This window comes from Haliaeetus leucocephalus, unplaced genomic scaffold, assembly GCF_000737465.1.
Source record: "Haliaeetus leucocephalus isolate CR32 unplaced genomic scaffold, Haliaeetus_leucocephalus-4.0 Scaffold141, whole genome shotgun sequence".
In the NCBI taxonomy this organism is placed as follows: domain Eukaryota; kingdom Metazoa; phylum Chordata; class Aves; order Accipitriformes; family Accipitridae; genus Haliaeetus; species Haliaeetus leucocephalus.
This window is the reverse complement of record NW_010972577.1, coordinates 1,899,303-1,913,748: the sequence shown is the minus strand read 5'-3', so window position 1 is coordinate 1,913,748 and position 14,446 is coordinate 1,899,303. Positions and strand designations below refer to the sequence as shown.

At 39.7% G+C, this 14,446-nt stretch overlaps 1 protein-coding gene across 1 annotated transcript in view; it reads right to left on the bottom strand.

Annotated features, from left to right (window-relative positions):
* AGPAT5 (1-acylglycerol-3-phosphate O-acyltransferase 5) overlaps window positions 1–14,446 on the bottom strand; it is a 61,464-nt gene that overhangs the window by 22,938 nt on the left and 24,080 nt on the right. Inside the window, exon 7 of the mRNA XM_010561098.1 lies at window positions 6,984–7,074. Within this exon, the coding sequence (XP_010559400.1) occupies window positions 6,984–7,074 (91 nt within the window). The remainder of the gene's footprint in view (window positions 1–6,983; window positions 7,075–14,446) is intronic.

The window sequence follows — 14,446 nt, the reverse complement described above, 5'->3', positions numbered from 1 at the left end:
CATGCTCACTGAAAGTGGATGTCAGAAGAAGTTTGACGTCCCCCTCCCACAACCCATGTTACTTGACAGTAATACAAAAACTGAAAGCAGGGTGAACAACACTTAATTGATTTCAATACCAATTAGATCCTTCTAGCCTTATTTTTCCTTTTTTTTTTGTGTGCGGGTGCAGTAGTGATATTAGACTGAAAGCTTTGCAGTTACATGGGGTGCACCAAGTACCCAACACTGAGTTCCCACCAGCCTTCTGGAACGCCCCCCCAGTGATCGAAGCCCTACTTATTGAAACCAGAGTCCAGAGTTAGACTTATAAAATGACATATGGTGGTAGAGCCCATCCATTTGTATGCTACTATTCCATCAACTTACATAAATAGGACTCAGCTGATGATAGTATGAAATTGCATGCTCTTGTAAAAAATGTCTTCTGTTACCATGAACTAAAGTACAAGAAATGCAAGGAATCCCCTCAAGAAGAGTATAACCATCCCACAGCAAAACATGAGAGGCACCACACTTCGGTACACTTTATTCTGTGATGGCTATCTACAGAAACAGAAGGTAGCTTCTTGCTTTCCTAAACTTAATTTCCTAAGGACTATTTTTAATAACAGAAACCCTTTCTTCATTCTAATGGTACGTCTCCCAAATGCTACTCAAGGTCCACACCCTACTCTTTTTAAAAATTATATCTTCTTTCCACATCTCACTGTGCACTTTTACATCAAGCTTGCTTACGTGAAAGTGTGTGGAAAAAATACCACCAAAAGCTATTTTCTTTAGAGACAGTTCCAAATAACATTTATGGATATTAAGTACTTCAGATTGCTTTAAAATACAATCTAGAACCAATGCCAAGACCTAGAAGGGAAACATTTTCGATTAGCTCCGTTGAAATACCTCTTTTTTACATGACCTGTAAAAGCAATTTCGAGATAAGCATATCCTGCACGTACAAACATCTTAGCAGAAAGCATGATACTAGTCAAGATAAACTTAGCATTAAAAAACATTTACATTTGCCACTTTTCTGCATAAAAACAAGGGAGATAATAAATGAATACCTGAAATGTTTGCTTGATTAAATGACCTCTGTTAGAAATCAAACATAAATACAAAATTCCATTAAAGCCTTTCACCAGGGAAGATTGTTTTGTCTTCATTCAGCAAAAGCAAGCCAAGTTAAATTTAACAAGCTTCTTACCCCTTTCTCTTTGACTTTTCAGAGTTAGTAACATTAGGAGTAGGAGGGTTTTGGATTATTCCTATTTATTTTCAAATTTTTAAAATGCCATTTCTTAACATTTGGATAAAGTCCATATTCTACTAAACCTAAGAAATTTGTGGTTGTTTGGAACATTATATAGGTCTAACTCCTAGAAAATGATCAGAAATCTATGCATACATATTTTGGGAACATGTAAATGGAACAAATTTTATGCCAGAAGCTGGTACAAAAAAAATAGTAATCATGTATTTTGTGGGTTTTACAGAAATTTTGTTCTATAATCCAGTACCATTAAAAAGACCCAGCTTTAAAAGATTTCCAGTTTGAAATAAATACATAAAAAAAATTACCACTTCTAACATTATGACAAGATTAGAGTTAAATCCCTATGAAAATATGAGTGCCACCTATATATTATAATTCTCTGGACTCAGCAACTCAAGCCCTCTGAGTGGTGTGGAAGAATTGCTGCACTTTTGAGATGCCTAAACTAATAGATCAGAGCCTAAAAGGGGTCACCAATATGTAAGTCAACTGGATGACTGCATCAGATTTTGAAGACGGGAATCACGTTAGCCGACTACTCCCATACAATGGAAAACTAAAGGGAACTCTAAGCTCAGATTACTGACTATATACTTAAATATTGGAAGGCAGAAGCTCAGGAGACAAGGGGCAAAACACATGCTATTGCATTCTTAGATCTTTGAGAGAGGAGAGGAAGAAATATTTAATTTTATTATCAGGATCTTATAAAATGTCATATTAGAAACACGAGTCACCAACCATACTGAAACATGGAGAAAGAGAGAGCCCATCCTGGTAGCAATTGCTGGAACCATCTCACACAGCCACCCACTTTCCATCAGGAGAGGACAACTAGGTGTATCAGGTTCAAATCCAGCTACACGGCACATATCCCCATGGCCTTGGAAGTGGGGGGTTTCATTTGCCTCTGACAGAAATGAGAAAACCTGACATATTGTCATGGCTTAAGCCCAGCCAGTAACAAAGCACCATGAAGCCGCTCACTCACTCCTCCCCCATGGCCACAGCAGGATGAGGGGGAGAAAATATAAAGAAAGGCTCGTGGGTCGAGACAAGGACAAGGAGGGATCACTCACCACTTATGGTCACAGGCAGAAGACAGGTTCAATTTGGGGAAGAAACAAAATCAATTTAATTTACTACCAATCAAATCAAAACAAGGATACTGAGAAGTAAAACCAAATATCAAAACACCTTCCCCCCACCCCTCCCTCCTTCCCAGCTCAACCCCACTCCCGGTTTTCTCTCCCTCCTCCCCCCGGCGGCACAGGGGGACGGGGAATGGGGGTTGGGGTCAGTTCCTCACCCCTTGTCTCTGCCGCTCCTTCCTCCTCAGGGGGAGGACTCCTTACTCGGCCCCTGCTCCACCATGGGGTCCCTCCCATGGGCTGCAGTTCCTCACAAACCTCCCTGGTGTGGGTCCCTTCCACGGGCTGCAGTCCTCCAGGCACAGCCTGCTCCAGCGCGGGCTTCCCCCTGGAGTCCCGGCCATCTTGGGGGGCATCCGTCCCCCTGCTCCGGCATGGGCTCCTCTCTCCCCGGGCTGCAGGTGGGCATCTGCTCCCCCGCTCCCCTCCGTGGGCTGGGGGGGGACAGCCTGCCGTCTGGTCTCCCCACGGGCTGCAGGGGCATCCCCTCCTCCCCCGCTCCTCCTCCCCTCCTTCCTCACTCCCCTCGGGATCTGCACAGGGGTTCCTCTCCCATTCCGATCCCCTCACTCACTGCAGGTTTTTTCCCCTTCTGAACTCTGTTCTCCCAGAGGCTCTACCGCCGTCACTGACGGGCGCGGCCTGGGCCAGCGGCGGGTCCGACTCGGAGCCGGGGAAGCTTCTGGCAGCTTCTCACAGGAGCCGGCCCTGCAGCCCCTGCCCCCCTACCAAAACCCCAACACACAAACCCAAAACATGCATGGCTTCATCTGATATTCTGGCAACATTGCTTATGTGGTTTGCTGTGGCTGTGAAACCCCAGCAAATATTGCTATTTTGGCCAACAAAGATAAATACTGGATTTTCTCAACTCCACAGAATTTAACTTTTTCTATGAAAAACTCCTGTATTAATCCTACCACAAATAACCAAAGAACTTAGTTTTAGAGAGGTAATTTTTGCTTTTGTTTGTGAATGTCAGGAAGCATATCTTTCCTTCCCCAATGCAATCAAACAAATGTATTTTGAGTTTAAAATGCTTCCTGTTCTATCCTGGGTAAGAATCTGATCTGATTGGAATTTTCTGGCACTTGTAAAATGTGAAGAATGAGTAATCTTCAGTTTCTGAGGGTATCAGCATTACCCTTAGATGACAACATTCTCAGTTCCTCACCATAAACCCAGTATTCCTGAAAGTAACCAACTTTCTGTATCTCATTGAATACAATTGTGGACACAACTTTATCGTACAATTGAGTTCACATTAATTAGAATAGAGTTTTGGTGTGTCAAATCTATCAGTGCTGAAGGCTGATACCCATGTGTCAGTCTCCAACGTGAAAACCATCAATACTGATGCTCTAATTTTATTAATTTCTACCTCTAGATGTTTCTGGCATTGTTTAGTTTTAATATACAAAAACCTGGCAGTACATTCAACTTGAACTTGGCAAGGTAGTTAATGACATATTTGAAAGACCAGTCCATGGATTTAATTTTTTACTGTATGATATCCTTTATTTCCTTTTAAAAATAGTAAGAAAGTACATGGTCCTACTCCTTCCCAAGAAGTTTCTCTGTGCTTTGTAGCCTTCAGTTTCAACTCACTCATACCCAGATCTATGCAGACCTATTGGATCTACCCTGTGTGTTTGATTTGCCTGTGTTTCAGAAAGAGGAAAACCATCTGCTCTTGCTAGGAGTCTGATTTTGTGTAGAACCCAAGTTCTATGGCAGAACAAACTGTAACATGAAGTATTATCAGTATTTTAAAAAGTTGCCTCTCTTTCAAGGGCAACCTCAATCACCTTCAAATTCTTTTGCTGTTTGATATCCTTCCATCCTATTCATAGACAGATAAGATTTGTTTATATATTTATATCAATGAGGAAAGATATAATAGTTGAAACCAGCAATGACAAAATATTCCTTGGGACGTCAACCTAAGCCTTTTGTTTGGTTTTTTTTTTTTTTTACATTTATTTTTGTTGAACTGGTCCTAGGACCAATTGTAAAGAGGCAGTGAGTGTGTCCAAAACTGGTGTTTACTTAAAAAGAACATTAAGATATGAGATGCAGCTCATCAGCTGGTCACACTAAGACCAGGTAATTAAGTTCAGCCCAATAATTCTGCTTAAACCAATGAACCTTCTCTAGAAGAGAATCCAGCCCATGGAGAGTAAAATTAAACACCAACCTTTTCATACTCCCTCTCTGCAAAAGTACTAAAACATACACACACACTTATGTCAAAACCAGTATTTCAGACAGCAAGATAAACATGAGTTCTGCTTGTGTTCTAGGAATAGCTTAGTTATCTTTGGGTACAATATCTCTGGTCCTAACATGAATTTGAAGTTTAAGTCTTCTTAATTAAACCACTTTTTCCAATATTATACTTGCACTATTTTCTCAACATAAAATTGTGCAAAAATCTAGGGAAAAAAATTATAAAGCTTACATTTCAAAGTATAAAGCAAAAAAATTCCCCCACATATCTGCAAAGCCACCACTGAAGCAGTGTGCTCTGTGACAAATACACTAAGATGACAAGACTAAATTATCAGACTTCTTTATATCCCCACAAGGAATGAAGTGCAAATTTTAAACTGTAAGTTACAGGATGTCCTCATTTCTCTGACTGGCAGAACTACTGAGCATTACTACCTCTCCTAAAACTGTAGGAAATAAGAAGCCTCTGGGATCTTTTAGACAAGCATGCAATTGTGCGGTTTTAGTTCAGCTCAGCAGTGTCACGTAACAGCCCTCGCACGCTTACAAGGAGCACGGCCAGCACTCAACCTACACGCGACCAGCTGGTGAGGCGTTTGGTCACGGCTCCCATGCTGCAGCCCCAGCACACGGCCAGCAGCCAGGACTGTGGTGGCACTGGGGCTGCTGGGTGGAAGCCGCAAGCCAGGGCCAGCACCACTGCACGGCGGCACGGTGGGACCCCAGGGAGTCATCGTTATCTCCTGCCAGCAGCCACGCAGAGCACCCTGTCCTCGCAGCTCCCCGATGTACTGGTATTCGCCTTGTACTGGTATGTGCCTACTGGCTCTTAGTCATCAGAATAGTTTGGTACGCAGCTTCCAGTGTCAGCCATCCCTGCTTCTCAGCATGCTTGTATGAGGGATGCTCTAATTCAAGTGAATATCAATCTTTGCATGAACACGCAGGGGAGCAGGCTCCCATGCAGACTGCTTCCCATTCTCTCCATATAAAAAGTTGAAGAGAGACCAACAACAAGAGGATTTAGCAGTGGGGAAAAGCAGATCAAGAGGATTCTGCACTAGAATTGGTGATGCTTCTTGTTTAATAAATACTTGTCTTGAGAGTTTTTAAAAGGAGTAACCCTTACAAAATAAAAGCAGAACAATACCAGAGAGAAAAGCACGAGAAGAAACGAACAGATGCTGTGAAAGCACAAAAGCAGTGTTTTACTGTTTTGCAGACTGTAATTAAAAGGTTTATTGAGATAATAATAATGACAACGAAAGGCCTTTCTTTCCCCTGAAAAAGGAGGAGAGGGGAAAAAAAAACCCTGTCAAACACCCTCCTCTGAACTCTCAAAGAACCACCAACCTAAATGAAACATTTGACTTTCATTTCCAACAGGAAACTGAAGCGATGAATACATTATGACTTAAGCTCTCCTGCTCATAGACGCAAACAAATTCCATTCTTCCCAAGGAGGAGAAGAAAAGCATGTATCCTTTTAGACAAGAGCTAACAATACTTAATAGCTTGATGATATCAACAGGCTGATTCACAGACTTGTGAATTCATTTCAGTGTGTCACAGAAATGAATTTACCAGACCTATTTGTTATTCTTTACCTTCAGAGTGAATTATTTCACTTTTCGTCAACAGGAAAAAACAAAACCAGGAAACATGTTCACTGAACCATTGGACTTAAAAGTTTACGTGTATTGTGCATATGACATGAGAAAAAATGAAAAAGCTTGGGACCCCTAGATTTCTTGCAAGCCTTTCCAAAGATGAAGTAATTCCATCTGTGGTTATAAAGACAATGCCAACAATCAAAGTGACTACAGAATAAAGTTCAGCCAAGGAAGGGTGAGACTGGAAGGTGAGAGAGGAAAAAACCAAACAAGCCATGGTAGTACTAACAGTAATTAAAAATGAAGTGATGGAAGACTCTCTCTTTTAAGGCACAACAATCTGTATGCAAAATATTCTTTGTATCGAGTAACAACTGTAATTGAAGTTATATGTCAACTTAGATAGAACAGTGCCCTTATGCAGTGCAGGTAATTCTTATGTCCCTGAAGGAGCAAGAAAAGAAGTGTCCGTAAATACACAGATATAGACAGAAACTAAACAGAGCTTTCTTGAGAATTAATACTCTTGCACAATGTGAACTACATGAAATGTCTACATATAAGCTACCTCATTTTACTCTGTGGTAAGAGAAACACTGGTTTATGCTATTCTAACCCTCAAGTATCAATCAGGTAGGCTAAAGGCAGGATCATCTTCATATACATATGTTAACACCATAACAAAAGGATGATTTCAAAACTTTTTTTGCTTACCTTCCTTTTCAGCAAATGATTGACTATCTGCAATGACTTTTGGTATTTCAGGATTGTAACGAGTCCCCTCTGGAAAAATCACTAAATACATCTGTGGGATTAAAAAGAAACAAAAAAGACAAATTCTTATAATGAATGTAAGCCAGTTCCTTTTACAGAAATTATCATCACTTGATAGGTCCATATTGTATTTACTTCACACCATCGATTACTGTAAAGATCCAAAGAAAATCAGAATACTTGAGCTAAAATTTCGTAGCTCTAAGAAACTTACTGTCTGAGGTTCAAAATAACTTTCTTTGAATGTACACCACAAAAAGGTGCCCAGGTAATTTAGGAAGGGAGATAGCATGTATCAACAAAAGTGAGCAAGTCAGGAGCAGCTGACATCAACAAGAGTATTGGTTTTGTTAAGTGGGATAAGAGGAGATTTTGAAAAGAGTCAAATATGTCACAGATGACCTAAATTCTATTTTTTTCTTTAATACTGATCTTGCATCTAGTCTTTCCTTATACTGAAATATACATTTAATTCCATTCATAATCAGAAATACTATTAATTGAAATTACGATAGATCAGCTACCTTATGTGCCTTTATGCATCTCACTGTATTAGATATTAAATGTATTATGAACTTAAGCTCATAGTTTAGCATAATTTGAACTTCAAGTCACATTCCTTTAAGCATGCATGCCTGCAAGGTTAGATTTCCCAAGTAAATTAGTATGCTTGCCTATTCAGCAACAACTGTCTATGGGTTCTCAAATCATTACACAGGTAAAGGCTGCCTAAGTATCTGCATATCTGAGTGTAAAATTATGTACCCAAATAGAAGCAGTGAAATTTGATGAATTTTCCATTTGCTTTTGAAACAGACTAGAGGTTTCCATCTCTCTTTTTTTTTGCATGTCTTACATAATCTCCTACATACAAAGTTGATGCAAAACACCACTTAAGCAGTGAAAATTTCATATTGGGAGCTCATTTGCAGAAGAAAAGTCTATGGCCAAAAATGGTAAGTAGAGTGGAGTTGAGCATGACACATTCACAGTAAAATCATGCCTAATATGCCCAGACTATACTTAATTTGTTGTCCTTGCAGAAATGAATCTCAAGAAATATTTGAGAGATAGTGGATTTACAAAACAGTACAAGGAGGATTATCAGGGAGTACAGGAAGACACTGACAAGTGGGAGTACACATCATGAAAAGATGCAAAGTTAAATAAAAACTTGGAAAGAGACACACAGGAATATAACTTTGTGCTTCTGGCCCATGAAATATCAGTGTGTGCTGGTATTTGCACTTAATGATTGCAGAACAGCTAGAGAAAAGGCTGAATGCAGAAAGACAGGACCCAGCAAGTTAACTCTCCAGAATCACCCCACAGTGAGGAAGGTTGAAAGATGTGCTAAAATGCAGAGGAGGGAAGAAATCTAGGAACTGTACCAACCAGTGAAGCCAGCAGGAGATCAAGAAAGAGGAGAACTGAGTACATAGCCTAGAATCTGGCATGTGGAAAAGGGAAAAAAAGAGAAAAAAAAAAAAAAAAGAATGGCAAAACCAGTGTCAGTAAAGAGAGCTAGAGGAAAGGCTGTACTTGTCATGGCACGTTTGGAAAGGAGGAGAACTGGCAGATTGCAGAGGCAGGTGAAGTCCAAGAATATTCAAGGACCAGCAGAAACCCAAGATGTATACAGATTTGGTGGGGAAAGAACAAAAGAAAATGTGTTTAAGAGGCAAAGTGCTTACTTTTTTATAACATGCCACTAGCATAAGCACAGGCACAAGTAGAGGAATCCTTAGACCCAGCTGCAGTCCACACTTCCCCCAGTCATGTATACATTTCATCTATAAAGTACACTGTTGAGATATTTAAATGACTAAGTAAAACTTTCAGCGTTAGCTGGAAAGGACATAATATTCAAATCCAGATGCATTTTTTTTTCTTTTCATAAATATGCTTATATTCAAATAACATAATTTGGATCCTTAAAATAGCACTTCAAGATGAGGTTACTCCCCGCTCCCCCCCTTCCCCTCATGAAAGAAAGACTGAATGCTCAGCTCCAAAGGGTAATACAGTGGCTTTAACACGTAATCATTGACAGAGTAAAGAAAGTGAAGCACACAAGATAGGAATACTATTCTTGGTATAGAGGTCAGCACTTAAAAGCACGCAACAACATTACCAGTCTTCAAAGCAGATAATCAGCCACCAAAAGCTGATTACACAACAGAGAATAGGATCTACTTACTCCAGTCCTACGTGTGTAATACAATGCAGGGCTTGAAATTATATTTTAATTATTCTTGTAAACCTCTAAAACACAAGCTGCCCAACAGGTGTGCTGACCAGAATCTGAGTATTTGTATACCAACAAGACACAGAAGTGGCCTTTGCTTTAAATTCAGCATATATAAACCTAATATGTAGCTCATTAGGACTACCTTCCCTGAGTAAAATTCATGAATGTAAATAGATGTCCTACTTACACTCATGTAGAGTCCTGCACAAGACAAAGATATTCTGCCAATGCAATTCAGCCTACCAAATCTGCTTGTATGACTGGCTTTTCTCTTCTCCCACCATAGGCAGCAGAAGCTAAATCCTTAAGCACTATTTCCAAAGACTGTAAGAACTACAAATCTGTAAGATTTTAATAACTAAATAAGCTCTCCTGAACTTGGATTAAGAACTGTTGACTTGAAGAAGCATTTTAATTGCCTAGAAATACTAGCTGCAGCTAAGGCAATTTTTTATACAGGATTTTTCATTTAGGGCAATTAGCTACATAAAAGTTAGGCACTTTATCGCAGTGACTGCAAAATACAGCTCTTGTGTTCAAAATGGCATAGAAAATTTTGCATTACCATAGTCCCCGATTCATTGATACACCAATTTTAACCCGAGCAGAGTAGGTCCCTATGTTCAGTTACATGGTACTTTAGTGCCTGTTTCCGTGTAATGGGTAAGTGTCAATACACTCACTATCCCTCATCAATTTGAAAGTTTCAAGGAGTGGATCAGGATTCATTTAGTAGAACCCTACTGATTCTTGTTGGAGCCAGAACACCAGAAAAGAGGCAGGGGTTACCCACAGAGTCCCCCGCATAATGTCGGTGAACTTGCCACAATCCACAGATAAAATGCATGGATGATGATAACTGCTTTCACTTGAATAACAACTCTGTTCACTTCCCCAGTATAGTCAAGGTCTCCCGGGCAAAAAGAAATAGCAATGGCACCAAGAGGGGCCGCGCTTCCCGAGTGGGGAGCAGGGCAGCTGAGGAAGTCCTTGAGATAGATCAGGGTGCCACAGAAGGGGCTGGTATGGGTGGAGCAGGGGAAAGGGGCACGAAGCAATGCAAGTCCCTGGAGTACAGAACAAAGTCAGCCCAGATACCATAAACATACAGCGAGAAGAGGCAATAAAGAGAAGACCTGGCTGAGGACAGGGCTTTGGAGGGTGTCCTGGAGAGAGTAGCTGCCACTCTGTATAAGAACACAGGGCATCGAGAAGTGGTCACTACTGACTGACGGTATCTTGAATTTACTGTGCTGTTCCCAGGTGGGTGACAAAGGGAAAACAAGTATTTTTATTTACAAAGTTCAAAATTATATTAAACAGCGCATTTCCTTAGTTTTACTATTACTGTTATTGCATCCTGACAACTAGACAGATTCATATCTGAATCCATTTAGACCACTAAGATACGCTTCTGGTGACTTAGATGAGAAACATTAACACTCAGATCAATAACTGAAAAAGATATGGTATGAGAAAACATATCTGGTATAATTGGAACGAAATACAAAAGGTGATGTGAGGAAAGCAGGCAAGGACATCCAGGATTTACAAAGAAGTTGTTAGGGATTTGCAAATTAGCAACTACATGACAAAATAATTACATTAAGCCTTATAGCAGTTGTATTAATGTATCCGTCCCCTCCGGGTTTTTACCGTTTGATTGGCACTGCTTCACATAACAAAGATTTATTCTGTGACTGAATGAATGGCAAAACCAAAACACATAGAAACCAGCTAAATATTGGCTGTAGTGGGTGAAATCCCCCATCTCAGAATGCAGATTTCCTACTCTCAATGCACGATAAAAAGAAATGTAAGTTATATTTTCAGTTATCAGACTGAATAGTTTGCAGTTCAGAAGAGTTAACTTTCTAAATCTATTTTTTTCTTGTTTCTTTCTAAAACAAGCAGACTGAGTATATCAAGTGTCAGCTGGATATATTGTTACATTGAGAAATGCATTTATCTTGTTATGGCTTACATTTAAACAACATTAACACAAAAGAGTCCTTCAAACCGCGTGACAGTCTCTGCTCTCACAATAAGACATAAGTTTGCATTTTGTTAACAATCAGCAAGATTTTATGGAATTTTAAACAAAATCACATTGTTTCAAGTGAGTTTTGCCAACAAAATGCCCAATAATGAACCATTTGAGTGTGTACTTCAATGACAGTTTGAGAACTGAAGTAATTTCCAGAATTAAATAAGAAAATTTTTTAGTTCAAAATCCCCAGTAGGAAACACAGGTGCAACAGCATTTCGGTCTAGCATCAGAGTTTTGTACACGTCTAATATTGCTGCACTGTATCCAGGAAGAAAGGTGGACCAACTGTGAACAGCAGGGCAGGAAAAGGGGCTGTTTAAGGCAGGCAGGTAGAAGTTGTTAAGACAAGGCGAGCAAGGAGCATAATGCAGTCCACTGTCCCTACACAAAATGAGGCACACCATCACTAATCCAGTTCCACTGTGACTATATGAGAGGCCAAGAGGCAGCCTTATTTATCCTGTCTGTGTTCCACCACCAATTTATTTAAAAAACAAACAAAAAAAAAGCACTTCAGTAAAACAGTAAAGGGCTTGCTACACTAATGAGAACAGAAGCCTGGTTCTGCCTTCCTACACGTCTTCAGTTTCTTAATGGGAACAGTGATGGCTCCAAGCAGACTGAACATTAATCATTTGGATTCTTTTGTTTAAACTGTATGTGGAGAGAAACTGTAAATAACAAAGTGACCCTTAACACAGATTCCCGTCCATCTCCTCTCTATTAGCATATAATTCTTTCCTTAGCAGCTGAAAGGCAGGCTTTTCTCTAATGCTACATTAAAAAAAGAACTCCACCATGTACAAGCAGAATGACTAAGCAACAACAGCTGCTCACTAAACTGAGGAAATGCCCACCCTGAGCTGTAGCATCCAGTGCATAAATTTTAATAAAAATTCCAGAGTAGTAAATTAATTATTTTTGCAGGAAGCTGATGAGTTCAGGGTGTTCTTGCTTTACTGATTAAAATGTCTTCATTTTAAAAGCAATATGGTTGCTTGTGAATGTCACCCTAAGTTGCAGAACTGCAGAGTTCCTTCATGAATAATGTAGTAAGGACACAGGTTATCACGTTCTTCTCCCAGTAGTAATTATAGGTTAAAGGCCATTTACAGCATCTACATTTAAATTCTCAGATAAAGTGGATTATAGAAAGTTTAGTCTTCCTTCAAATGACAACTCAATGGTCTGTGTCTTTTATCCCAGCAGATGCAAACATTTGTCTCAGTAAATAGGCTTTTGACAGCTTTGGTTTTGTGAAACTTAAGTGTCACTCCTTATATGGTTTGACTGAAAGAGATTTAAAACAGAATGCATTTCTGCAGCAGTTATGCTTATTTCTCTTCTGTAGCACTACCCTAGATAATACAAGGAAAATGGTAACAACTTCCTGGTAAGCATGTCCAGGTTCTATGCCCATTTCCAACACCACCGAACTTCCAGACAGCCAAATTACATCAAAAACCAAACATACCCAAGTGGTCCCAAATTCATTTGGCACTAGCTTAGATAGGTCAGGTATAGGCTTTCAATCCACACACAACTGAGGAGGGAGAAAAAAGATGATTCCAGAAAAAAAGCCTTCTGGATTTATTTCATTTATTAATCACATGTAGACATCCACCATGGAAAGCAGAACCCACAGCAGATATAGCTTTAAATAAAAGCTTTATGCTTAAACCTCCCTTGACATTCCAGTTGGGCTAAAGTCACACACTAGCCTGTCCAGACAATTTATAGCTCTGCAGCAACACTGAACATCATTTGCAGGTTTCCAAAGACATATGGAATTAGATGAGTTTCTAGGCACATCCTCCTAAGACTGTATTAAAAAAAAATCCACATTTCTATACAGGAGACTAATTTAATGCAGAGTTCAAATCTTATCTCTTATCACAATCAAAACCTTATTATTACAACACACCCTTGCACTTTAGGGGGTGCATAAGGAAGCCAGAAAGCCAGACTCAACCAGAAGCTGCCTCTTTGGCTAGCAAGAAATCCATGGGCCCATGCAGGAAAACACCCTGCTAGGATATTTCATCCAGATGAACTAAAGCGAACTTAACCAGCACTCTGCAGGGGGAGCAATTGCTTAGGGGGATGACTACAAATACGTTTCATACATCCTGCAATTTGTCTTTGCTTATTCCATTACACTTTAAGTTTTACAGAAAGTAGAATCTCTGCCACAGACATACAGAAAATAACTTGACACAACGCAACCTTTTCACATCCCAGGACCCTCCCTGGTAACGCGGGCACAAGTTACCACTATTGAATACAACCATCTTCTCCATGTGGACATCATTAGATTAGACACTGGACAGCAAAAGTGTAGTTGTCATAATGTATTTCTAGCCTTTGTAACTTACATGCTAAAACCTGGAAATAGATCCACTTTCTTATCTTAATTAAAAACAAAAAAAACCCCTGTTCATGCTAAATCTTAGTTCAAGACAAAATGAGTTTGAGCACTGTCTTAAACAGGGACGCTTTACTCAGTTAAGCCTCTCAGCAAGTGTAAGGCCAGTTTACTTTTTCAACACAGACACATGCACAAACATAAACACACTATATCCAAAAAGAAGAAAAAACCCCCAAACCTATTATGAAGGTCAAAACAGCCTATGCACTCCTTTTACCCAAGCCTCAGCTTATAGAAGTTTTGCCACTTAGTATTTGGAGTGGCAAGTCCTAATCACATCATTTTAAATAAAATGAAAGTGTAACTGTTCTATATCAAGGCTTGCTGAGCTGGTTTTCTTAAGTCTAGCCAAAAAGGCAGAAAGCATTTTAATGCACAGCAAGTAATGGAAGCGAAGCACAGTGATTCTAACCACTGAGCCACAAACCATACAGGGAGTCATGAGAAAAGTCACTTGGCACTAACAATCATTCTTCAAATAGAAAATTATCAAGAGTTCAGGGGTTTTTTGTTTTATTTTCTCCTCCAGGAGTAGCAGACAAAGTTACTCAGCTCTAAGATGTCACTGCCATTAAAAATGACTGATCATTGGGATGACTAATTAAGATTCGGTTAGAATGGTTCTTGACTTTCAGAAGTCAAGAATACCAGTCTTTGGCAAGCATACAGTAGTC